We start from the raw sequence: 27,673 nt of genomic DNA, 5'->3' as shown, positions 1-27,673 counted from the left end.
TTTTTTTTGAGACAGAGTCTTGCTCTGTCGTCCAGGCTGGAGTGCAGTGGCGCGATCTCAGCTCACTGCAAGCTCCGCCTCCCAGGTTTACGCCATTCTCCTGCCTCAGCCTCCCAAGGAGCTGGGACTACAGGCGCCCGCCACCTCGCCCAGCTAGTTTTTTGTATTTTTTAGTAGAGATGGGGTTTCACCATGTTAGCCAGGATGGTCTCGATCTCCTGACCTTGTGATCCGCCCGTCTTGGCCTCCCAAAGTGCTGGGATTACAGGCTTGAGCCACTGCGCTCGGCCACAAGTTTTAAAGTATCGATTTTGTACCTTTATGTGCCTGGCCAGGTACACTTGGTAACACACCTTACTTGTCAGCTAGACTTAGGAGTTGCAAGACTAGGCTCTCTGATCAGGCCACATGAGAGCTGGGAGACCCTGGCAAGCACTTAATAATATCAGATACGCCTCCCTATGGTGATTCTGTGAGCATCAAATGAGATGTGTGAGAAAATACTCTGTAAGCCACAAGGTACTGCAGAAATGTAGGGGGTTATTTACTACAACTATTAGAAAATAACAGCTGGGCGCGGTGGCTCATGCCTGTAATCCCAGCACTTTGGGAGGCTGAGGTGGACGTATCACCTGAGGTTGGGAATTCAAAACCAGCCTGACCAACATGGAGAAACCCCATTTCTACTAAAAATACAAAATTAGCCAGGTGTGGTGGTGCACGCCTGTAATCCCAGCTACTCGGGGGGCTGAGGCAGAATTGCTTGAACCCTGCAGGCGGAGGTTACAGTGAGCTGAGATCATGCCATTGCACTCCAGCCTGGGCAACAAGAGTGAAACTCCATCTCAAAAAAAAAAATTTTTTTTGAGAACTTATGTTGGGCTGGGTGCTGTCTGAATGCTCTAAGGTATACCGACTCATTCAATCCTCACAACTACTCTGCAGGAGCTATGATTACTAACTTCGTTCTCTTGACAGATGACAAACGAGGCTCCGAGTCCACACAACTTAGAGAAGTCCCCAGAGCCCCAGGCAGCGTGGCCACAGAGCCAGGCTCTCACCCTCTCTGTTCTGCCACCTTGTTACCGGTATGGAAATTACCTCCCCTAACCCCAGCCTCAGTTTCCTCATTTCCATGTTGAGGTGATCATCTCAGATACCATCTGAAAAACTCTTCTCTAACCCCAATCTTCTTATAATTTCTGTTAGGTGAAGAGTAAGTGATCTTCACATAATTGTAAGCTTACAGGAGTTCAGAATAAGCAAATTTGAGAATTTTCAAAGGATCATGTCTACAAAAGAGTTCTGCTATTTTTAATCACTTACCTAATCTGGTCATGGCCAGCAACTCAGGACTGAGGCAGGTCAAAGCTCTTCTTAGACAAAAAGTTTCTTTGCATGCGTCTCCAAAGGATTCAGTTATTGAAACCAAACTGAGACATCCGCCATCATTCAACAAACCCCGGAGGAAAAATCCCTTAATAAAATGTACAGTGTACCAAAATAACCTGCTGCTTATAACAAACACTCTCAATGCACATCTCCCCACCCTACCTAAAAAAAAAAAGCCTCTTTCAGTAGTTTTTTTTTTTTTTTTTTTTGGGACAGGGTCTCCCTCTGTCACCCAGGCTGGAATGCACTGGTATAATCACAGCTCACTGTAGCCTCAACCTCCCTGGGCTCAGGCAACCCTTGGACCTCAGCCTCCCAAGCAGCTGAGAATACAGGTGTGCGTCACCATGCCCAGCTGATTTTTGTATGTTTTGTAGAGACGGGGTTTTGCCACGTTGCCCAGCCTGGTCTCGAACACCTAGGCTCAAGCAATCCAACTGCCTCGGACTCCTGAAGTGTTGACATTATGGGTGTGAGCTAGCACGCCTGGCTGAAAAATTTTAAGTAAATGAAAAAAGACTCTATAAAAAAGGAAATGAATTAAAGACAAACATCACACAGACTAAACACCACCAAAGGACAACCAGTCGTTTTACTTTAGGAGACTGGGGAGGTGGAAAGTTCAGCATACAAAACACTCGAAATAGATTCACAAATCAAGTAATATTTCAGTGCCATTAACTAAAGCAGTAACTGTGGTTGATTTAGTACCACCTAACAAAATGTAAAGTCAGTTACAAAGACTGTACTTTAAAAAAAGCAAATACTATTTTATTGTGCTTTTAGAGAAAAATTTTATAAAGGCCTTTACTGGCTAGACAATTAAATGAGTCCATGTTTTTTAGCAATAAAACAAAAAAATCATGAAGGATAAACAGATATCTTAACGCGTAACTAATGTTAAAAAGATTTCATTTAAAAGGCAGAATTCTTTCTATTCCTTTAACTCTTAAATGACAAAAAATAAGCAAATATAAATAAATAAATCCCTAATGGAATGCTGATTAAGAGACCTCTCTTCTTGGCCTAATGAATTAGAAACCAGAATTAACTGACTAAATGTAAACATAAAACAACATATCTTGAAAGTTTATAACAGCTTTCAACTTTTTAAATTATTAGCATAATAACTGCCATTTTCTGATTGCCTTTATGCATCAAGTACCTTGTTACTTACTCACATTTAATGTTCTCAAATGCCCAAGAGTCAGCTCATACCACAAGACAGGGAAACGCACGCCAGAGAGGTCACAGAGCTTAGACAAGGCCACACAATCAGTCATGCACTGCAGCCAGAACCTCGGATCTAATGCTAACTCCAATGCTTTTTTCAAAACACAACTGCCTATATAGAATTGTAGCTGAATATCATATGAAAAAGCTAACTCATCCTGGGAGCAAGGAGGCCACACAGAAGATTCCAGAGAGCAGAGGTCCCACAAGCCAGCAAGAATATAGAATAATGTTTTATTGATGACTGTAGGTTTTAAACTTAAATTTTAAAAAAGTTTTAAAAGAATAGAAAGGTGTAAAATTGGATGTAAAATGAGTCAAAATATTTATAGAATACAAAATAAGTCAAAAAATGTTTTAAAAAGAATATAGAATAACATTAAAGAGCGCAGGCTCGGGAGCCAGGTTTTCTGAGTTCAACCCTGACTCCCCCACTTTGCACCCTGATGACTGTGGGGCACTGACTTTCTCTGTGCCTCAGTTTCCCCTCTGCAAAATGGAGATGAGTACCCACCTCACAGATGGTTATGGAGACTGAGTTAAAATTCACCCAACACTGAGAACCATATCTGGCCCATAGAAATTACTGTATTTATGTTTACTGTCAAGAGAAACCTGTGAAGAGAATGCAGAATGACTAGATTCAGATCTAACAGGCCTGGTTATAAGAGCAAGGGCAGAAAACAGGAAAGTAACTGAAAACAAGCAGGATGAGCTGTAGGGAACGGCATCCTGGAGGAAAACAAGTGACTCAGCTCAAGAAAATGGGAGTCTATCACAGACTCCAGTCAGCAGGGTCAGCCAGAAGAGAACCAGGCAACGCGGACAAAAGCCAGAGAGGCATGAAACTGTGACCCTGACAAAAGCCTCCAGATGCTTCCAAACACCAAGTGGAGGCAAAATAAAATTACTTGGTCTTAAATTGGAGGTGAGAAAATGAAGGCAGACCAGCAAGCTCTGTGTTCTCTGGGTCGGGGGTTCTAGAATAACACAGAAACAGAGCACCTGCCCAGGACTGGAAGGCAGTGATTCAGTGAACCTGTGTCAAGCTGACCATCAAGAGACTGGAGTTAGGATCCACATAGAGAGACAGTGGTGCCAAGCACCCATGATAAACCGTGTCTCTGAACTTCCTAGAGCACAGAGATGGGAGCTTGTAGGGAAGAGAAGGTAACAAAAGGGCCCTGAAACCAGGAATGAATTTAACAAAGAAATTCCCTCTCCTTTTATACTTGGCCTAGAAAGGTGATCCAGGAAGAGCAACTGAGTGGGCTTCTCCAGAAACGGCCTGTTCAACCTGTGTGGCCGTCCTCAGCCAGGTCCTTTGAACCTCATCCTATAACCAAAATCCTGCCCCAAAGCCGAGCCAGCACTGGCACAGGGGCACACAGCCTGACTTCAAACAGGCCTATCCACTCGGCTGGCTGTGTGACTAACGAATAAAAGTTAAGTATGCAAATTTACACTTGGCCATGACTCTCTCAAAATTGGCTTAAAACGCTGCAGGGTATGATTCTGAATTACTAAACAATACATTTTTCACTTCAGTCAGCCAAACACAGAGTTCAAATAAGATTTTGAAATTAGAATTCAGACTCATTGCCATCTAGGCTGTGAATTAACAGTTAAAAATTAGTCTCTGTTCACATTCAGCTTAGGTTTGATGAGCAAAACTACCAAAAGAAAGCATCTGTTTTGCAGTTTGAAAACATATTTACTTTTAAAAGTTTACTTCATATTCAGTTCCTTCTTTTTAGGTGAGAGTCTGATTTTGTTTTCCAGTGAGATTCTGGAGTGAGAATGCGACTTCCTCATGAGATGGTCATTGGGAACCGGGTAAGGTGATCCTAGATCCCACACTGCACTCTCCAGAATCCCCATCAGGTGCTGAGTTGCAAAACAAACATGTTCATCTCCAACTGAAGATATGCAGAAAGAATAGTTGCAAAGTCACTGAAAAGCTACCTATGCCAAGTGAGAGACCCCAAAATATCACGGCAGCTTCACATTTTCACGAGAAACAAGAAGGCACGAGTGAGGGAGACCCAGGAAAGCCCAGGTGGGCCTAGTTTCTACAGCTCGCTGTTTTTAGGGCCACTGGGGTCAGATCCCACTCCACCTCCACTGCTCACCAAAGCAAACAACAGCTTTACCAAACATTCCTCTTGCCACAGAGCAATATGTGATTCATTCAGCATCACTATACTCTCCTACAACAAACAAAGGGTACGCCATGATGCAGATTTCTTTAGGAAATTAGCAGCTTAATGAAAACTTCCTAAACTTACATACATGATGATTCTTCCACTATTTTATCTATAAAAGATAGTCACAGGAAAAATCAGGCAAGCACAGACATAGGACCTAAATTAAGAACAACAGAAAATTAAGAACAGGAGTCAGCAAGGCTTTTCATGTAGAGAAAAATAAAACTAGATGAGAAGGAAACCATTTGCAAGACCAAATGGCACCATTTATTTTGAACTGTGCTTAAAAAAAAAAAAAAAAAATTCACAGCCATATCTATTTCTTTTAATTATAAAGTTTGCCTAGAAATTAGTTATCTGTCAACCTATTTCCTAATTTCAGCAGTCACAATGCTGTATGAATGACCTAAAAGTATCAAAACCTGAAGTATTATATATACACACACACACACATACAGACATACACGCACACATATATTTATGTAAATGTATATAAAGAAAGAGAGACATGAGATAAAGCAGTTAAAATCAATCTGTAGGACTAATTGAGTTGTATATCAAATGAGTTTTGAATTATCTCCAAATTATCTATCCAATAACTTCCTCGAACCTATAACTTAGCACCTTAAAAATCTGCCAAATTGCTTTAAAAAAAAAAAAAAAGGAACAGTCTAACACAACCCAGTCCTTCCCTCATAGTCCATGGACACCACCCTAGCACACACTCTGGGTCACACCTGGATTACTTTTTCTCCCATCAGCCTTCCTGCCACCTTTCTTTCTACCTCGGATCCAACCTGTGCCATTCTGCCAGGGTTGCAATACCTCTAAAACACTTCCTTCATAACATTTCCTTGCTTAAAATTTTTAATGCTAAGTCCAAATTCCTTCACACCATATCACATTAGAGATGCTTCACAATAAACTTCAGCCTACTTTTTAATTAACTGTTCTTCAAGAATTCCCAAATAATAGTAATACAATGGAACACTCACAGTATGTCAAAATGGTATCCTAACTACTTCACATGCATTAATTCACAAGGACATTAGGACATAAATACTATTATATCCCACCCAGGCGCGGTGGCTCACGTCTGTAATCCCAGCACTTTGGGAGGCTGAGGCGGGTGGATCATGAGGTCAGGAACTTGAGACCAGCCTGGCCAACATGGTGAAACCTCATCTCTACTAAAAATACAAAAATTAGCTGGGTGTGGTGGCGCGTGCCTATAATCCCAGCTACTCGGGAGGCTGAGACACAAGAATCACTTGAACCCAGGAGGCGGAGGTTGCAGTGAGCAGAGATAGTGTCACTGCACTCCAGCCTGGTGACAGAGAGAGAAAAAAAAAAAAAAAACTATTATATCCCCATTCTATAGATGAAGAAACTGAGCACAGCAGAGTGAAAGAAACTGCCTACATCACATCTCACATGAGCAAGCAACAGGGCCAGGGTTCACACCAGGCATTCTGACTCCAGAGCCTCACTGGGAATTGCTGGGTTGTACTCGCTCTACCTCCACTGTCCCCACATAGGACCCCCACATTTGAGCACCAGCGGCATATTCTCAGTTACCGCTTACCCCATCTGTCATCATTGTTATGGGTGACCACAACCACACCACCCGAATGCACAGGAGAGGGCCTGTGGACAAGAGGCCCCATATTTAATTCTGTCCGTAGGACATGGCTCCCAATGCTTCACAGACGAAAACTGACTGCCCAATTTCTCTGCAGGATCAAGCAAGGGCATGTTTTTTTCTATCTTGTTCTCTCCATCTTCCCTCCTGGTAGAAGAGCTTTGCAGCACAGACACAGGTTTCCTTGAGAAAATGCAGTGACCAAGCTTGGGGTAGGGGTTTCCCAGTCTTTTCATTCCTCCAGCCCCGGCTACAGGCAGACACGGTTACATATTTGGTGAACAAGCTCATTAAACACTCCATCCAGACCACTGAAGAAAATTTCCTACTTCCCTGCTCCCTGCTGTTGATATTCACAAGCACTGATATAAAAGAGAGCATTTAGACAGTTCTGTTACATAAACTCTCAGCCCTTCACTAAAATCGAAGCTAAATGATTCAGTTTCTACTTTGCAGCATAAACCCCATTTTATACTCAACAGTCTTATCCTGAAGTTTTACTGATGATTTTTCCTAAAGGATACATATTCCAAAAGGCCTGGGCTTAGAGCTTTTTTAGACTTACTGGAAATGGTACCAGCTGAATGTCACACAGCATCTTGCTGAAGGCTTTTGGAAACAGCTGATGAAAAAAAGAGAACAGATTGCTGGAGAGGTGAACTATTCCTGGTAGCTTCCTCTTCACTCTCTCAATTCTGTCAACCCACAGACAGGATTAGAGACCCCTAAAAATGTAGTGAAATCTCTTACAATTATCTGGAGCATAGAAGATTTGGCTCTGATAGATGGTTTGTTCATTATTATCAGAATATAAGTTAAAAGAAATGAATGCCATTTGAAGATGCAGGTCTGATTCCATTTATGCAGCCAACAGACACATGAAAAAATGCTCAACAGCAGTGGCCATCAGAGAAATGCAAATCAAAACCACAATGAGATACCATCTCACACCAGTTAGAATGGTGATCATTAAAAGTCAGGAAACAACAGGTGCTGGAGAGGATGTGGAGAAACAGGAACACTTTTACACTGTTGGTGGGACTGTAAACTAGTTCAACCATTGTGGAAGACAGTGTGGCGATTCCTCAAGGATCTAGAACTAGAAATACCATTTGACCCAGCCATCCCATTACTGGGTATATATCCAAAGGATTATAAATCATGCTGCTATAAAGACACATGCACAAGTATGTTTAATGTGGCACTATTCACAATAGCAAAGACTTAGAACCAATCCAAATGTCCATCAATGACAGATTGGCTTAAGAAACTGTGGCACATATGCACCATGGAATACTATACAGCCATNTACACTGTTGGTGGGACTGTAAACTAGTTCAACCATTGTGGAAGACAGTGTGGCGATTCCTCAAGGATCTAGAACTAGAAATACCATTTGACCCAGCCATCCCATTACTGGGTATATATCCAAAGGATTATAAATCATGCTGCTATAAAGACACATGCACAAGTATGTTTAATGTGGCACTATTCACAATAGCAAAGACTTAGAACCAATCCAAATGTCCATCAATGACAGATTGGCTTAAGAAACTGTGGCACATATGCACCATGGAATACTATACAGCCATAAAAAAGGATGAGTTCATGTCCTTTGTAGGGACATGGATGAAGCTGGAAACCATTATTCTCAGCAAACTATCACAGGACAAAAAGCCAAACACCACATGTTCTCACTCATAGGTGGGAATTGAACAATGAGAACACTTGGACACAGGAAGGGGAACATCACACACACACACCGGGGCCTATTGTGGGGTCGGGGGAGAGGGGAGGGATAGCATTAGGAGATATACCTAATGTAAATGACAAGTTAATGGGCGCAGCATACCAACATGGCACATGTATACCTATGTAACAAAACTGCACATTGTGCACATGTACCCTAGAACTTAAAGTATAATAAAAAATAAAAAAAGATGCAGGTCTGATTCCTTAAAACACCTAAAAGAAACCACAAAAGGCAAACACCCTAGAATTAAAACTACATGACCAAAAGCTCTACAAAGCATCTAGTGACTATAAACACCTCTCAAGGAGTTTTGTTTTAACCTCCCCCTTTATTAAAACAAAGAAAAACATGCTCAAACATTTTAGCTAAAACTGACCACCATCAACTTCTCTTTCCCTCATAGATAAAACTATGAATGTAACAATCATTTCATATTTTTAACAGTCCTATCAGTGACCCCATTTTACAGATGGTGACAGAAAGGCAGAAAAGTTAAATGATTTGCTCAAAGTCACATGGTAAGTGGTGGATCAAGAGCTCAGACTCAGATGCCAGAGCCCCTGCTCTGGGCCGCTCTGCTCCACAGCTAATGGGATCAGCTTGTCCTCTTACTCCCTGAAAGGCACTGTGGAATGAGAACACCTCTTTGCAATCCACAAAGAAGATTGATTCTAAATACCTCCTTAACAGAAAAGCTGTCCTGAGAGTCAAAGCAAAGACTGGCATTCCATGTGCTTCCCGGCATTTCCTGGTCATCCTTGCCATCAGTTAGGGCCACAATGGAGATTAAGAAGTGACGTGTCTCACTTCCACAGAAAGGCAGTAAGTATGCCTCTCCTGACTCTGCTCCTGCTGAAGAAGGTAGCCACGGGATGGAGGAGGGTTAATCTACATGGTTTTGTTTAAGCAAGAAATATATTTTCGTTGTTTGATGGGTTATGAAGGCTAGTATTAATGACCCTTGACTTCAGTTTCTTTCCTGCTATACTCAGGCTGGGCTTTCTCTTCCCTGGTTTCCTCTAGTCTGGAGTTTAGTCCTGCTGCCACCTGTCTGAAGAGTTGATTTTGCTCCCACAGGCCAGCAACAGTCACAGCTGGAGTGATCTCCAGGGCAACAGGGCCATGAAAGCAGGTGGTCCGCAGCCATCCTTCCAACTGGGCCCCATTCCAACTGTCAGTTAAAGGCTGCTCATGTTCAGAACCAGACAGCAACAACCAAATAAATCATGCCACATCATTTCATATAATAAAAAAGCCCAGAAGGCAACAGGGAATCTTTTGTTCTGTGGTATCTTCACCACCATTTGCTCAATTAAGTCCAATTTTGAAATTTAAGAGATAACTAGGTAATTACATGTCACGGTGCTTCCCCAAACTCATGACTTACTTTATGACCCTTTCCAAAATTACATTCTAATTTCTCCCCAATCAAAAAGATTCCCCATCTTATTTTATTATTTTTAAAAGACAGCATCCCACTATGTTGCCCAGGCTGGTCTCAAACTCCTGGGCACAAAGAATCCTCCCATTTCAACCTCCCGAAGTGCTGGGATTACAGGCGTAAGCCATCATTAATAGCCCTCCATTTTAAATAAAGAGCGCTGCATACCTGGCTAAACAGCACATCTGCAGAAATCCACCAATGTCAGCATCATCCAAGTAAATGGTAGGGAGCCAAGGAGAGAAGTAACACCCTACAAGGCCACACACACACACACACACACACACACACAAGTGCCACAAGTTTCCAGGTCAGGTCACATGGTAGTGAACAGCACCCCATGGGTACCAATGTCATAACCTGCCAAAAATGCCAGTTTTCTTCTTTGATCTTCTTTAAACATCAGCTGCCAAAAACATTGTACAAAGTTGCTCTTTCAGGAAGGATGGGGAAAAAAGAGCAACTATTTCTTCCTGACATCCAATATACCAATTCTACGTGAAGAAAAGATGCCTTTTAAAGAATCATTGGTTTTTATCTACGAAACTCTGTCTTGATCTGTGTAGTCAGAGCGGGCACTGCCACCTGCTTGGCCCACAGGATGGCTGAGTCCACGTGTGAAAGGTACAGCAGGAGGGAGCTGGCCTACAGTGATCTGGAAGTAAGCAGCCCGATTCCTGAGTGGGGTCACACATTCCCAATCTCTCCCAAACCTCAGCCTGACCCAGGCTTCTCAGGATGCAACAGAACCTGGGAAACACGTCAGCAGCTCTGACTTCTCGGCTTACATCCTTTCTTGTCTCCTGCCAAGAGCAGAGGAGACAGATGTGAGCAAAACACATTCCCAAGCAGTTTCCCCTACAGCTGAGGAAAAGAGCCCAAAACTAATCCTATCATTACCCAGGCTAAAAGCCCTTCTGCCCTCAGGACCCAGCTCCATCTCCTCTGAGAGTCCACAAAGACCTATCTGCCTTCAGGAAAGAGTTTCCATCTTCTCAAGGCCCAAAAAGGCTTTCTGCCCTGAGGATCGGGCTCCAGCTCCTCTGAAGGCCAACAAAGCCCTTCTACCCTCAGGGCTAGCAAGCTATTCCAAATACTGGTAATTTGTTACACTGCATTTGTGATGTACCCTGCTTCCAACCAGACTGTTACCCTAAACCCCTTTTATGTTTGAAAATTCTGGAGCTACCACTTCAAAGACCAGTTCACATCTCACCTTCACTGTGAAAATCTCATCTGATAGTGAAGTGAATCACTCCCTTCCACCATGGCCCCCAATTTGCTGAAGTCATGCTGCAAAAGTCTCATGATTACAAGATGTACCACGGAGTTCTACTCTGCGGCAGGCAGGTCTAAGGTTCTCACCCACCCAATGACTCCCGCCTCCTGGTATTCATGCTCTTATGTAATCCCCTTTCCTAGGTGCTAGTGGGGCCTGTGACTTGCTCATAATCAACAGAATAGGGCACAGGTGATGTCACCTCTGTGCTAAGGCAGCATGATACAATGACTTCCCCCTTGCAAGCTGTCTCTCTCTGGCTGGCTTTGAAGAAATGGCTAACTCCCATGGTGGAAAAACCCACAGGACATGGAACTTGGGGCAGCCTCCAGCCAGGAGCCAGCAAGGAACTGTGGCCCTCAGCCCCGTAACTTGAAAGAAATGGAATCCTTCCAACACCCAGGTTCTGCAAGGGAACTTGGAAGGGGATCCTGCCCAGGCAAGTCTTCAGATGAGACCCTAGCCATGACAGTACCTTCACTGCAGCCTCGTCAGAGACTGGGAAGCACAGGACCCAGCCAAGCCATGTTCCGACTCATGCCCCACAGAAACTGTGACAGAGTCAATGTGTGTTGTCTTAAGCTGCTAAGCTTCTGGTAATTTGTTACACAGCAAGGAAACTAACACAGGAAAAAAATAGGCCTATTTTTTAGCCTAGAAAACCTTGGGCAAAAAAACAGATCTTTATTTGCAAATCCACATTCTGACAGCAGCTCAACCGCAGAGGGGAAGCAGTGAAGTCCAGGTCAGCCTCCGTGGCTCTGCTTCTCCTCCCTTTGTGAAGTGGGGCGAAAGCTACGTGCCTGCTGCATGTCAGAACTCCTCTCTCTCTCCCTCACTTCTCAGTCAAGTTCTGAAAAGTCGAGTCTCCAAGTCTCTACCGCATTTCCCGCTTGAGTGCCACTGGAGCCTTTTTCTTCAACTTCTGACATTCCCATAGCCATGGTGCTGGGTCCTGAGCTTGCCTGCCCTGCAGTTAGTGACAGCCACTCTCTCCTGCTGAACGCTCTACTCCACACAGGACATCACCTTCCCTGGTTGCCCTCTCGCTGTGAGAATATCCCCTTCAAATCTTCAAAAAGCTTCCTCCCCTGGCCATTCCTACACTGTGTGTCCCAGAGCTTCTGTCCCAGGCACTTCCAAGTTTTACACAGTCTCACTCTGCAATTTCACCCATTCTAATGATAAAGCTCAAATATACATTTTTAGGGCAGAATCACATACATCCAATGACTCATTGCATATCCTCACCTCAGTGTCTCACAGTCACCTCAAACTCTAAACATGACAACAAAACACATCAGCTTCCCTTTCACTATTTTTGCTCTCTGTCTACTGTATTCCTAGCAGTGGTGATTTCAGTCACCAATATCCACTGACCCACCACATTCCTTCCCCTTTAAACTCCCCATATCCAACCACCCCTTAAATATGTCTGGAATCTGTCCCACCTTTTCCTACCTTCCTTCAGACCTTCACCACTTCCCTCCTGAGACTCGTCTCCCCGATTCTAGTCTTAGCTTCTTCTAATCTAGCTCCCAAGTGTCCCATGAAAATGTCATTAAAATTACCTCTTGGTGTCTTCCTTTTTGGTTCTTTCCTTCTTATCCCTCCAATACAATACCAAAAGACTAAACCCACCATTCATTCACCAGTCACTGTTCTGGACACTGGAGATACAGCAGCAAGCAAAACATGGCCCCCAGGAAGCAGCCCACTGTTTCCGGCCTCCAGCTGCAATTATGCCATCCCTGGCCCAGAGCCTGATCCCTATCCTCTTGCCCACCGCACAAATTCTTTGTTTTTTTTTTTTGTTTGTTTTTTTTTTTGGTTTTTTTTTTTTTTTTTTGAGACAGAGTCTCGCTCTGTCACCCAGGCTGGAGTGTAGTGGCGTGATCTCGGCTCACCACAACCTCTGCCTCCTGGGTTCAAGCAATTCTCCTGCCTCAGCCTCCCAAGTAGCTGGGACTACAGGCACACGCTGCCACACCCAGCTAATTTTTTGTTGTTGTTGTATTTTAGTAGAGACAGGGTTTCACCACGTTGCCTAGGCTGGTCTCAAACTTCTGAGCTCAGGCAATCCACCCTCCTTGGCCTCCCAAAGTGCTGGGATTACAGGCATGAGCCACAACACCCAGCTGCAAATTCTTAATTAAATCCTCAACACCTAGGCTGGATGTCCCCTCCTCTGAGAACACTGACCTCATACTTCCCTGCCGCCAGCCCTTCCCACCCTCTTCTCTGCAGCCTCTGTACTTGGGAATGCTGTGATTCTTCTGTCAAGTTGTATAGCAATTTATTTGATTATATCTCCCTCTGTCCTTCTATACTGAGTTCCTCCAGGGTTTCTACTGATCTCTGAATCCTACATGCCTTAGCACAATGCCTAATTTTTTGTAGGTAATCAATAAATGTTAAGGTAACTGAATATTCCATCTGCTGTAGATTGGATTACTGTTTCCAACTGCCCACTCCCTCCCTGAAACAAAGTTACAACTTCCCCCTCTGCCCCACAGTCACAGGCTGTGTCCTTGCATGAAGTGGGAGGTCACTGCTCCACCTCTCTGACCTTGGCACCCTCAGCCAATTAGATGGACGCAAACATGGCATCTTCCCCACCTTGCACTCCAGCCCTTTCCCATGAGAACAGCATGTCTCAGACCCAGACAGGAGCTGCTCCTTTGGTCTGGGTCCTGAAGGAAGAAACCTGGAACCAAGCACAGCCCTGCAGAGCCACAGTTCACCTGCAACCTTCCCATGATATGAGCAAGAAATTAAGGCTTGTTAGGGAAAGCCAGTGAGACAGTGGTGTTGTTATCACAGCAAATCCATTCCGGATTTAAACACCTTGGTCTCTTCCTTCAAGATGCTATCAAATTTTGTCAAAATCTTCAAATGTGGTGCTAGAACTGCACTAAATACAATAGATATGGCCTGACCATGGAAGAAATCTCTCAGTAGAACGTAAAACTTGTCTTGGATTTCCCAGGTAGGGGTAAGAAACAGGTTGTCAGATGGAAGAGATATAGTCCACCTTAAGGTTATCTCAAACAATACTGAGGTCAATCCAAATTCCTAGGCCTTTATCCCAGAAGGTATTGTAGAGCCTCCTGTAATTAACTGCAGTCATTTTACATGTATCACTGCTAAATCTTTTTGTTGTTGTTGTTGTTGTTGTGACAGAGTCTTGCTCTGTCGCTCAGGCTGGAGTGCAGTGGCTTGATTTTAGCTCACTGCAACCTCCGCCTCCTGGGTTCAAGCAATTTTCCTCCCTCAAGAGAATCTCCAAGTAGCTGGGATCACAGGCACATGCACTATGCCTGGCAAATTTTTCTACTTTTAGTAGAGACGGGGTTTCACCATGTTGGCCAGGCTCATCTCAAACTCCTGACCTCAGGTTATCCTCCCTCGGCCTCCCAAAGTGCTGGGATTACATGCGTGAGCCACCGCACCCGGCCTATCACTGCTAAATCTAACATACCAAGATCATTTAAACCCTCAACCATTCAACATTATTAGCTAGAATCTTTTAGTGTTTCAGATTTGAGAAACATACCTTTTTGTCATCTGAGTCCCTGATGAAATTACTTAACAGATGAGGGTCAAGACCAGAGTATTCTGACAAAATACTAAAGACAACTGTCCAAGTTAAAATAATGACAACAAAGTTGCCCACTGTTTAACCAGTCAAAAGCCCTCACCCTCCACACACCACCATTAATATTCCCAACCAATTTCTCAATATTCTCCAAAAGTTAAGTCTTCCCCAAATCCAACAACACTAAGTATACTAGCAGTAGTTCTCTAGACTAGCGACATCAGCGTCACCTGGAATCCTAGAAATGCAAATTCCCGCCCTACTCCAGACCTACTGTCTCAAAACCCAGCCCTCCAGTGACACAGATGCAGCTGCGGTTTGATAAGCAGAGCTCTGGTGCACTTGCCTGTCCTTGGAACAACCCTCTCAAAACTGAAGGTGGTATGCTTGCACTGATTTCTTCTGCTTGAACTTAAGCTTGCTTTTAGTTAGCTCTTTGTTTTCCAAATGTCCAAAACTATTTAATCAACCTTTCTATCACCTGTGCCTGGAAGCAAAGTTAAGCTCACCAATCCACAATGCACACAAACTCTTTCCTCCCTTTTTGGAAAATTAGGACCCTATTTGCCTTACCTTGTGACATTTTTTTCCCAGTGTTAACAATTTCTTAACATTTATCTGCAGTGTTTCCGTGATCACATGTTCTCTTAGCGTCTGCCACATCATAATTTTTAAAAGAAAAAAATCTCTTAGAAATGTCTCTCCTTATCTGGGTTTCATGCTGGCATGCCAATAGAGCAGGCACTGGGAAGAAAGTTGGAGAAAACCAAATTGTTCAGTTGACATCCTCTTCCACGTATTGATCATTTCTCTTTCTTGGTCCTGTTTGAAATGTAAAACTCTTTTTCCTCTTTTGTTTTGTCTTCAGCATTTGTGTAAGGCTCAGCTTATTCCAAGCTTTGACACTGTTCAAAGTCCGTACTTACCATGTGTCTGTCTCTGGTTCCCTCCTCCTAGGTGACAGGACAAGGGTGATATTTTTCCTTCCTTTGCTTTTCTGTACCATCTAAGTTGTATGGAACAATCACATGGCTGGTGCAGTGGCTCACGCTTATATTCCCAGCACTTTGGGAGGCTGAGGTGGGAGGATCACTGGAGCCCAAAAGTTCAAGATCAACCTGGGCAACACAGCAAGACCCTGTCTCTACAAAAAATAAATAAGCCAGGCATGGTAACACATGTCTGTGGTCCCAGCTACTCAAGCGGGGAGGATTGCTTGAGCCTAGGAGTTCATGGCTGCCGCGAGCTGTGATCATGCTGCTGCACTCCAGCCTGGGCAACAAAGCAAGACCCTGTCTCAACAAAACAAAACAAAACAATCACAGATTACTTTTTCAGATAGGGGCAGGAAATCTTTACATTTTTATTTATTTTTATTTTAATGCAAGTTATTTGGAGTATTTCCTATACTGTCTTTCACACTTGGGAATTATCCGTAAATCACGGTGTAAATTAAGTTTTTTTTTTTTTAATTTTAGAACTTCATTTTTCTTTTCCCTCTCTGTTCCTCAGCCTCTCATCACTATGGCCAGGCCTCCAGAGAGCAGGCCATCAGTCTTTTTTCTGTTCACAGCTGTTATTTCCCAGCTGCCTACAGTCACTTCACAATGACTCACACTTCTTGGAGTATTAGCCCTAACACAGATGCCCAGACAGCAGCTGCAGTGGCAGCATACCCTCACCACAGCCAGCACCCAAGCCGAACTTAGTGTGGGAGACTCTCCCAGGAAGAGGATCTGAAAAAAGGCAGCGAAGACTTTTAAGCTGTAACTGTTCTGACCTGGGCACACCCCAGCAAGCTCACTGGCATGCAACTTGATTCCAGTGGGATGACAATCACAGATGCGAGACCTGCCTGGCAAAAGGCAGCTGGCAAGGCAGCTGGCCATACTGTACCAGAGCCCCCAGCTTGGATTAGGATCAGGAGCTTGACAACTCCTGGTTGCAATACACAGTCTAACAGCCATTGGAGGAAAAAAGGCCTCCTTAATGTACTTCATTTCTTTGCTCAGTAACAAGCTATTACATAGGGTAAATCTGATTTCTGCTTTCATCTCTGCACTGGGTCAAGGCAAAATAACTTTTTTTCTTCATAACTAGAATTAAAAAAAAAAAAAGAGTTGAGCAGGGTAATGGAAGGAAAGAAAAAAAGTGGCGGCATTTATGATGAAATAATACAGTTTGTCTACTTGAATCCATTTCTAGTGTAAACCTCTGCTTATCCCAGCATCAACATTCTCCAGTAAAGATAGAAATTTTTTTGTTCATTTTCTCTTACTATTGCTAACTTTAAGCAAAAAAAAAAAAAAAAACTTTCAGAGGGAGAAAAGAAGATGCCTTTGCTTATACCTCCTAAGAAGAAAAAAAGAAAAGAAAAGTTCTTTGGGAAATTTAGAATTGATCTCTTTCCTGGCAAAACAAATTTTTGTTTTAGCTGTTTAAGAAGGAAACTGGCAGATAATCAGAATTGGACTGCAAAGTGCTCTGTGATCCTCTTGCAGATTCCAGGGTTTCAGTATCACCTCCAGCCATGCTGATTTAACCAGAGAGACAGACAGCACTATCACAAAAGAGCACACCTGCAGCTTCGTTTTCCGGTAAGCAAATGGTCCTCTACACAGTCCTCTGCACTCATCTCTGCCCCTCAGCTCCCTATTCTATTCTTATTAAAACTGAGAAGGAACTATCACAAGGGCAGGTAGAGTCCAACAATTCTAAGCACACACAGCTCAGTATAAAATTCTACAAAAAACAGGAACTGCTGATGCTCAACACAGCTGAAACTCAGCTGCCACCTGGTTCGGGGCCAGCCAGTTGCTGGGCCTCCACCCTAGGTGCTGCTGCATGCCCTTCAGAGCACAGTTACTTCAGTAAACTATTCCACAAAGTGTACATTTGAGAAAGTCTCTTCTCTTCTCTACTACCTTCTATTTCTCTCAAAAAAAAAAAAAAAGTGTACATTAAGATAACAGTTCAATGTCACGGTGTGTCTACTACTAAAAAACCACACAATAGTCTGGAAAGTCATGCTAGAGTTTCCACAGCAACTGCACTATGGCTCAATTTGTAACAGCAACCATTCCATTCCAAAATGCTTTAAGAGACTCTAGAAAAGAGAGAGAAGTCAAGTTACAATCCTGGGGGAGGAGAAAACACGCCCTTGTTTTCAGGTACTTGAATCCTCCCCATCAAAAATACTGTTTAAGTATATATTGCACCATTAATAAATATTCCTGCTCCTAACTATCTAATGAACAGTAGATAACTCTGGAAATAGCCACTGATAATTCTTTTAGTTGGGAGGTTGGAGAAGATGTTGGTCAGAAAAAAATTATTACTATTTTAAAACAGAAATATGCTTTCTCAACAAAGCATATTCTTAAACCAAGCATAAACCAAGCATCTTTGAACTGGCTAATTCCAAGAGACCAACCTAAATGCCCCAGGCATTCATTCCCAAGGTGAGTGGAGGGAGAAGACAGGGAGGGATCTGTGCAGCTTCCCCTCCAAGAAGGGAAACAACCCCACCCCACCAGCCCTGCCACCCCCTGCACTGTGCTAGGAAGATTCTAAACAGAATGCCTTTTCATCAAACCACTAGAAAGCGTTTTTAGTATTTCAGAAAGTCCAAAAGAATTCCTCTATAAAACTGCCTACATCAACTAGATAGTGCTGGAAGAAAATCCAAATATAAAGAACAGCTATCCACAGGGCTAAAATCAGGCAGGGGAGATCTGGGGTGGGAAGCAGACAGATGTCAGAAGGGACCCATGGCATGTCCCTTCTCTCTGAGACTCCAGCTCCACATATTTTCTGAGTCCCCATGTAAACTGGAGAACATACCTAGCCTTCCATGTCAACAGAACTTTATCTCTACTAGCCATGTATCTTATTCTAAAAACAAAATCACCAGTTTGGAGGCTAATCCTGTGTTCAGCCAGAACATCTCCAATTTACAGGAAGAAGTCTTCTCAGGGTTCTCCACACAACAGTCAGAATTTTCTCCCCCATATGGCACTGAAGGGAGCATATTACTGGGATCTGCTAAGGGGGAGTCCAGTTATGTATTTCCCTATCAGTACTCAGCACAGAAAAATAAAAGATCCATTGCCAAAGAGAAATAATCCCTTTTATTTTATGTTTATTTTTGTAGAGACAGAGTCTCGTTATGTTGCCCAGGCTGGTCTTGAACTCCTGGCATCAAGCCAACCTCCCACCTTGGCCTCCCAAGTGCTGGGATTAACAGCGTGAAACACCACACTCATCCTGCTCCTTTTCAATTGAGGAAAACAGAATAGCCTGTGCCTCCCTTCACACCTTGAATGAAACAGCGTGTGTCCTGTGTCGGCCACCTGGCAGGTGGCTGGTCTGCAGGTCATGTCACCTCCTCACCACTTCACACACTAGTACCCAAATTCTGTGGTGGAGTAAAAAGATTTTCGGAAAAGTGGAGGAGACACCCAAGACACCAGTCCCCGAGAAGAACCTCAAACATGGATAAGCATCCTGGCCATGCAGAAGGACCCCTTGGGCAGTTAAGCCAAGAGTTAGCAGCCAGACATGCAGTCCACAGCCTCCACGGCCTAGCAGGGAGCTATGACCTCACCATGCTCAAGAGGGACATCAAAAATGCCACCCTCACTTTCAAGCTGCCTTTAGTTGTCTTACTGCCAAGCACACATGGTTAAAAAGCAGGAACTTAATAAAATGTGGAAAGAAACCATGTGAGAAACCCAGTCAGCTCACGCTTTCAAGTCAGTTGGATTCTCAAAGTTCATTTGCACAACATTTGCTTGGAACTTAAAATGCATTTCTGCAGCGAGTTTGCTACAAGCCTACGCTATGAGGGACTGACATACCAAGCTGAAAGGCCAGGAACGCAAGCACAGCGTATGTCTGATTCTTCGCAGGGGCAGCTCTGTCAGGCAAGGCAGGTCTTATCCCTTCCCAGGCCCCACCAGGTCTCAGGTTAAACCCCCTCTCAGAATAGCTTAGGAATATCTTACCCTCACAAACGTGGTCTGGTTAAACTAAATAAAAATTGAGCATATTTTCAGTTATTTTAAAGGAAGAAACATGTAAGGGTATTTTATCTGCAAATTTACGTGGTCACTTTCCAGTTTTTTGTTTTGCTTTTAGACAAAAACTACTCTGCATTTTGTAAAACGCAAGGAGAGCACCACTTCAAGAGCAGTTAGCAAAACTTACAGCCTTAGGAGTTTGAATTACACAATGACATCTGGAGAACCATACAGAAAGATTTCGACCACCGGGAACTTGGCAATGCCCTAATCACACACAGCTGTTGGTCCCAGCAGTCAAAACACAGGAACTGGATCAGTCGGACACATAAATGACCCCAAGTAGTGACCAAATCATGGGGCTCCATGGCCATAACAAAAGGACCCGAAAGGATTAGCACAGGTTGCAGTTCCGAATCTCCACCATGCAAAAAGACACGTGCAGGTTACTTCCGAAGAACACAACCTGTATCTATATCATGTCCACCAAGGACCTTGCTGGCTTTTGAGCCACTTCTATGTCTCTGGCAAAATGCATCAGTCCTCTGAGAGGATCACAATCACATCTGTCCCTATACTCACTGCAGAGAACAGAGGGCCAGCTCTGCCCAGAGCCGGGGCCCTAGGATCCAGGAGGTGGCTCTCATGCAGCAGAGGGGACCTCCACTGGCTTCCCAGTCATGCTCCTTGATCAGGTGGCTTTGCTCTCAGCCTCCACAGGCCCCAGGAAGCCCAGGTACTACCCTCCCTGCTGCCTCCAACCACGCCCACTCCACATGGATGAGGGTGTTTCTCCTCCAGCACAGCTCAGAGAACAGAGTCGAGTCTCACTGTACCTCCCCATCCCTTGGCCCTGGAAGCAAGCACATCACCAGAAGGGGAAGTCCGGCCTATACTGCGCCATCACTCCTCTGAGAATCCTCACTCAAGGTTAGCAACCGGCAGTTTAAGGTCCTCTCTTTAATCCACCTATGGATCAAAATGAAAAACTAGAAGGTTGGCAGAGGGAAAGGACACACGTGCCTCCAGGCAGGAGGGATGCAACAGCCCACACACACCTGGGGCCATTTCTGATGGAGTTCCCTAATTCTGTAATCTCCTGGGATGGTTCAGACATAGCTCAAGCACTGCCAGCACTGCCACTCCTGGCCCAAGTTCACAGTCTCTGGTCCCAAGGACAGGGTTCATTTGGTGCCCTGCATACAAGGCTGACCTGACCCTAGAAGAAGTGTTATTCCCTCCCACCACCAATGTTGTGTCTCTCCCCTGCCTCCTAGAACTCCTCCTCCCCAATCCAGGGCCAAAGAGGGAAACGGTGCCCCCATCAGTGACTAATTCTGCCCTCCAAAGTATCTGAGTACCTCTAAGGTAGGGTCTGTGACAAGCTACCTCCCAGAGATAAGGGGGGAAAGAAGCAAGAGCTAGCTCCTTAGGATCCCAAAGGTACAATATTTGCTCCTGAATAATTATAAAGGTTAGGGAACTTAGTAGAAGGATTTCATGCACTGTGCTAAATACAATGACGTGGGGGTAAGTAGGTTTGAAGGGAGGCACCACTGGAGACACCACTGCTGCCTGCACAGGGCCGCCTACCAGAACAACTTCCTGGACACTTGCGTTTTATTTCCACATTTCCTCTGAATACAAAGGTTTCCTACTAGCTCCAAGTTTGTTTTATGTGTGTGTTCTGCACAAAAGTCCATGCAGCAGTGACAGAGGGACCCCAGCCCTGGGAAGAAGACGGCTATGTGGTAAAGTGTAGGGTCCAAGGGGCACCTGGAGCTGCCAAGTGAGCAGTGCTAAGAATCTGCTCCCTCTGAGCCAGACCCCAGAATTGTAACAGACAGAAAAATTGATCTGACTCCAGTACTTTGAATTTTCCTTACCCAACTGGAGGTGAGATTATAACCCTTTGTAATTGGAATCCTAGAAACCCAGAGCTTAGAGGAATCCTGCAAGCCAGACAAGTCTGCCTGAACAGTCTGGGGACTCCAGATCCTGCCTTGGGAACTTCACGGGGAGAGCAGGAAGAGGACTGCAGGGGCACTGGGACACAGCACCCAGCAACTCAAGCACCTCCAGCGACCGCTCCCACACTGCAGGGTAGGAGTGCCCGGCCCAGCAGGAATCCTTTTTTCTCATGGGAAGTGTCCCTGAGGCCTAGGTGAAACTGTCTGGACCTCCTCACCAGCCCCTGGGGCATGGCTGGAGCGCTGTCTCCCCACCATGGCCCTGCCAGATGCAAGAACCCACAACAGAGAAATGGTTCATTTCAGAGTCAGTGAGAACACTGGGGCACCCTGGCCCATTAACGGTACCAGAAAGGTGGTATAACATTCAATTACAGAAGGCCAAGAAGGAGGGCTCATTCTGCAATTTGCAGATACTATGGCTGGCTGCCCACCACTCCACCTTCTTGTGGCACCTGCCTCTTACAACTCAGCTATGGGGTGGGGAGCAGAGCAAATGGGGAGGTGAAACTCCAGTTGGCCTGTCTAGTGAATGCTTTGGGAAGGTGTGAGAATGAAATGACCTGTTGAGAGAAAGCTTTTAAAATAATTATAGCTTTCCATACTCCAGGCTCTCTCCACTAGTTTCTAAACTGTGATCCCCCGATCCTATCACCATGAGTATAAAGAACCGAGGCCAATTTTCACAAACGACCTTCACTGCTTCACACACTACATATCAAGTACGTGCTATGTGCAAAACGCCATGCTGGAGATGAGAGGATGAAAGAGCCAGTCAGGATCCCAGCCCTCTGGAGCCCACCATTCACAGAGGCAAACAGAGGGAGTCACCATAGCATAACACAGTAACACGCACACTGAGACAGACCCCAAGTCTCTCACGGGGGCCCTATGCACCCCACAACACCCACACACTGGGCCAGCTGGGGGTGCTATAAAACTTCCGCAAAGGGTGAGTGCTGCCTCCATCCCCAGGAGCTAATGGAGAGGCCCAGCCCTAAATCCAGCCTCAGAGATGCACCCAGAACAGCTGAAGGTGAGGGTTTGTCCTTTCAACTGAAAAAAGCGCACAGGACCTAAAAGTAACACACAACCAGGCGCTGACAGCGTCTCTCTCTGACCAACTTTAGTCGGACCGTTCTTAAGGCTCTTCCAAAATGGACCTCCACCTTTGGTCTTCCATATCCTTCTTTGCATCGCCTGACTTTGGCAAGAGCCCTGCTAAGTCAGTTTAGCTGAACTGCCCCCTCCTCAACATCTGATCACCGTCAATATGTGATGTGTCCCTCGTCCTCCACCATCCCCCACAACCCCCCAGGTGATGTCTGATTCTCCTGGCTTGCCCTCAGCAAGAATCCTCACTGGGTCAATGAAGCTAGAATCCCGCTGACCCCTGAAGTTTCCTCCAGTAATTTCCAGACAATGACCCTCGCACTGCTCCTTGGCTCGGAATTCCCAGTGGCCCATGCTGCACTTGGCATTGAGCCTGGTTTTATACTGGGATCTCTCCTCCCCTATTGCAATGGTTTTCCTGAGAAAATCCATTTTCACCACCTTAACTACTATCCAGCTCTGGTTTTTTTCTCTAACAATGCAACAACACATAGCTTTTCCTCAGGAAGCCAGTACTATTACCCATCACTTTCTGGTAAAAACTTTTTAACTTTTTACCAATTCAGTTCAGTCCAGTCCCTTTTGAGTTCATTCATAGGCTAGGCTGAGGGTTAGAATAGTGATTAATATAATTGATGATTTGATTATTACGGGAAGATTTGTTGTTTGGAGAGCCCATGGCAGGGGTAATAGCAGGGCAATTTCTAAGTCGAATAGTAGGAAAGTGATGGCGACTAGAAAAAATTTTACGGAGAAAGGAATGCGAGCGGAGTTTAGTGGATCAAAGCCACATTCGTAAGGGTTGTCTTTCTCTGCGTAGGAGTTGAGTTGGGGTAGCCAGAATATAATGATTATATTCTGTACCCTGGGTAGTGGGACCACAGGGAGAAGACTGAGACAGGCAACTGTCTGACTGTCTGAGTCACCTTTAAGAGAGCACACCACACAGCAAAGTGAGGAGGATAAAATAGAACTATTACTTTATTAAAGCAAACAAGGCTGCTTCATAATACTTCTAGCTTTCTTCTTCAACTCCCAATTTTTAATTCCTATTGGGGCTGGGAGGGAGGGAAGAACACGTGGAGAATGAATGTGAAGTTTCCCAAGAGAAGCCCTCAGTGAGTTTTACAATACTCTCATTTAATTTTCCAAGGCACAGACTCACAATGTTCAGAAGGTGAGGGCCCGTGATGAAACATTTTCTCCTCTGCTTTCAGCCACTGGGGTTACCTAAACAGGAGAATATGGTGTGGTCACCAAGGCCCTTCAAAACAGAGGCTAAGGAATGAAAAACATGCCCTAAAAACAAAACAAACAAAAATCTTGAACTAAAAGGTACAAGAGGTCAGAGATACTTTAAATATTAACAAGTGTCTATGTGACAGCATACCAAAAGACCGGTCTGGCTGAAAACCAACTCAGTGTGAAAGCCATGAAGTGCCATCCTTCCCCCCTGACCAGTCCAAACAATGCCCTGAAGCCGTGTGACCCATACACTTCAACTTCAGATCGGATCCTAAGCGAATCAACCTAACCCCCCTTGTCCCCATCATGAGTCTTTTAAACAAATGTGAGTTACTCAAGTCTGCAATCAAATGAACGCTTTTATCAAACAATTTAAATCACAATTACTAGGCTTTTCACAGCGTGAAATTCTTTTAAAGAAAAATGCACGTGTTAATTGAATCAAGGCAGTTTGGGCAGTTCTTGTATTTCAGCATTTTCACTATTAACCTATGCTTATAAGTTATCTCCACCAGGCTTCTCAAAGTGCAGGCAATTAACTAAAGCTTTAAATTAGGAGTGGAGAAATCAGAAAACAGACAGATGGTCTCTATGAGGTAGACTTGGGGATTACCACAGCCATAAGGCCATTTCTAGCCACAGCTCCACACCTTTTGGAGAAGGCTGTTTCCCAGCAGGAAACAGGAGGGGAAACATGAATTGCACAAAGCACTGGAGAGTGAACTGAACCAAACACTGGCAAAGAAAGGCTTAACTCACTCCTGCTGTCTAGTCACATCCCTGTCTCTGGACAAACTGCATTTTTTTTTTTTTTTTGCTGTTATTTCATTTTCTTTTTTCTTTTATATAGATTAAAAGCCTAGATTTGTAAACCTTTTTGTTTTTCTTAGAGACAGGGTCTCGCTATGTTGCTAGGCTGGTCTCGAACTCCTGGCTCCAAGCAATCCTCTGGAGTGGCTAGAACTAGAGGTGCGTGCCACTGTGCCCACACACTGCTTTCTTTAACAGTCCACACACTGCCATCTGCCCTTTCCCTCCTGATGATACTCATCCAATGATGCCTTTGCCATGCACTAAAAGGCTGGAGAAAATGGCCTGGAAACCTACTGAATGCAAACAAGCTCTAAAGCCACAGCTTACCTAGTGAGCTGCCTCTTCACAGAGAATGGCTGGAAGCCAGGGAAGGGAAAAGATGTAAGAAAAACACAAGGGAGGCAAAACGAGCTGCAGGAGGCCTTCAGGTCAACATCAGCCTTTACACAAAGTCTCCAGGAGCAACCTGTGAGTAAGGCAGGTGTCCCTAACAACAGGGTGGAAGGGAAAGTGGAAGGTGAATTTAAAAAGGAAACGCAGGGGTACTAAATGCCACCAATTTGCACTGGTTCACAAACATGCCTTCCCAAATAGTAACCAGGCCACGATTTCTGAGTCAATAGAAGACTCAGGACACCACTCAGGACAATGACAACAAAAAGCCCAGGACAGCAAGGTTTGAGAAAACACTGCTATTTGATTGCCTCATCTTTCCTCCACAAGTCAATTCAATTCATCATATACTTATAAGAGCATCTCTTTACTAGATCTGTGTAAAAGAAAAAATTACTCTGGCGCTTATTAAAATGGTGAGGAAGACTTTCCCAGGACTACTGTGATAGATGCTAAGACTATCCTAATAGGAGAAGGAGACGGAGCTCAACTCAGAAAACACAAGGCAGCTGGGGACTCAGCACCAATGCGCAGAGTGAGCGGGGTCAGTGGATGGAAAATAACTCACAGGAGACAGCAAGGGGAGGGGGATTCTTGCTGAAGGCAGGCCAGGGGAGGAGAGCTCAAGAGTGGGAGGCTGTAGTTAAACTGACTTAGCAAAGCTATGCAGGCTGAAAACAGGACCCAAGAAAAAGGCCTGGTCAAAAAGAGGACTGGAAGGAGCCTGAGTATCATCTGGTCAAGGAGATGGTCATTGTCATCTAGGCTAGGCTCTGTAATGGCCACAGCTAAAGTCCTCCTGGCCGCTCCGTCTCAAACCTTCCCACTGGTCCTGTCGCCTGGTCATGTCACTTCTCCACTCCCAACTCTGCTGTGACAGAGTTGCCGTACAGCTCTGAGGACTGGCCTGGCATTGGAGGCCCAGCTCCCCAGCCAACCCTCTCCTCTGTTTTCAGCCATTGGGGTCACCTAACCACATCTCGCACTTCACTTCCCCACCACTAGAATGTTCTCAGTGCCATCTGGCCATCTGTCAAAATCCTTACTCCCTTCAAGATCTGGTTCTAATTCCAATGCCTCCGAAGCTTTCTCAGATACCCCAGCAGGACTGGACCTCCTCATCCTCAATGAGTCCACGGGACATTCTCTCTGTACCAGTAACTAGATTATTTTTTTAATAGCATTTAGTCCTATTTGAACTATGAGCTCCTGAAGGACAGAAAACCTGGTCTGGGTCCCTCTACATCCTTCACAACACCCAGAACAGTGCCTTCCTCTGGTCTTTACGTTCTCAACTTCATGCAGGACATTCTTTCCTCCTTTGCCATAAAAATCAAAATCTCTTTCAAATGAGGTAATACAACACCACAGACTTAAAACTAATAGTTTTTAATCTATTAAGTATGAAATGGATGATTTCCACTATATTTACGCAGCAGGAAAAAATATAAAAGAGTTCCTATCTTGAAAGATCTTGTAGTTACATATCTTCTAAATCTTCTGCAATAAACATATATTTCTTTTACAAACATATGTTCCTTTTATAATGACATAAAATGTCATTTTGAAAACATTTTAATGGAACAAATAATAAGTGTTATAGGAATTTAGAGAAGGCTGCGGTTCCTGTGACTAGGAACAGGCAACAAGACAGTCATAGGAGAAGTGAGGCCAGCACTAGTCAGGCCATGAAGGCTGGCAGATAAAAACAGAAGGAAGAGGGAACAAGAGGAGGACTGGTAGCAGGAGTGGAAGTAGAAGGGGGACAACAGGAAGACAGAGGAGGGGCGGAGAGAAGAATCACAAAGCGACAGTTATGGCTACCACTGATTGAGAACCTGCCTGATCCCAGGCTCCTCCCAAGCACGAGCTCATCTATCTTTGCCACCATCCAGTAAGGCAAGTACTATTATTCCCATGTTAAAGGTGAGAAAACTAAAAACTAGGGTAATGTTAAATATGGTGAACCCCAAGTTTCTCTTCAAAGAATCAGTATGTCAGTAGGTTCAGCTCTCTTATTCTTTGATTCTCCATTTTAAAGTTTAACTTCCTGGTTCTCATTGCCCACTTGCTTCTAGTTTCAGTAAACAACTTTTCCACCAGTCCTAATCAGTAGTTCACATCTGTTCCCTGGTCATCTGCTCCGTCCTAATTCCGGTCATCCACTTTGACCTGAGTCACCCTTGGTCACCTGCTCTGACCTAAGTCACCTTTAGTTACCTGTTCCTAACTGTTCTTCCCACCAAACTACTCACCCTGCCACTCTGGCTCATACCCCTGACCTCTTTAAAATAGCCAATCGGAATTAGCTTAGACTGTGCGGTCCAACCCTAGCCAATAGGGGAACAACACAGCAGCAGGGGCTACCTGCATCAGGAATAAGAATCCCTGCCCCTCCCCTGTTCAGGTGTGCTCTGACCATTGTTCCATCTGCAACGAGCACCCTTTCTGCAGAAAGTAAAAATTGCCTTGCTGAGAGAATTAAATTTATGTTCGAGTGCTATTTCTTTGTGGCACTGGGGAACAAGGATTCTTTTTTTTTTTTTTTTTTTTTTTTTTTTTTTTATTTTTTT

General features: G+C 44.5%; 1 protein-coding gene across 6 annotated transcripts in view; it reads right to left on the bottom strand.

The window, feature by feature from the left end:
* The window catches only part of CCNY (cyclin Y), a 322,018-nt gene that overhangs the window by 143,223 nt on the left and 151,122 nt on the right, over positions 1–27,673 (bottom strand). The window contains exon 1 of one of the 6 annotated variants that reach the window (XM_017848396.1): positions 23,815–23,879. The exons of the other annotated variants lie outside the window; for them this stretch is intronic. Coding sequence (XP_017703885.1) covers positions 23,815–23,848 — 34 coding nt within the window. The 5' untranslated portion in view covers positions 23,849–23,879. Of the gene's footprint in view, positions 1–23,814; positions 23,880–27,673 lie in introns of those variants that run through there. 6 annotated transcript variants of the gene reach the window in all.

This window comes from Rhinopithecus bieti, unplaced genomic scaffold (assembly GCF_001698545.2).
Source record: "Rhinopithecus bieti isolate Rb0 unplaced genomic scaffold, ASM169854v2 scaffold_30965, whole genome shotgun sequence".
NCBI lineage: Eukaryota > Metazoa > Chordata > Mammalia > Primates > Cercopithecidae > Rhinopithecus > Rhinopithecus bieti.
The sequence above is the reverse complement of the archived record's forward strand: the minus strand, read 5'-3'. Positions and strand labels throughout refer to the sequence as shown.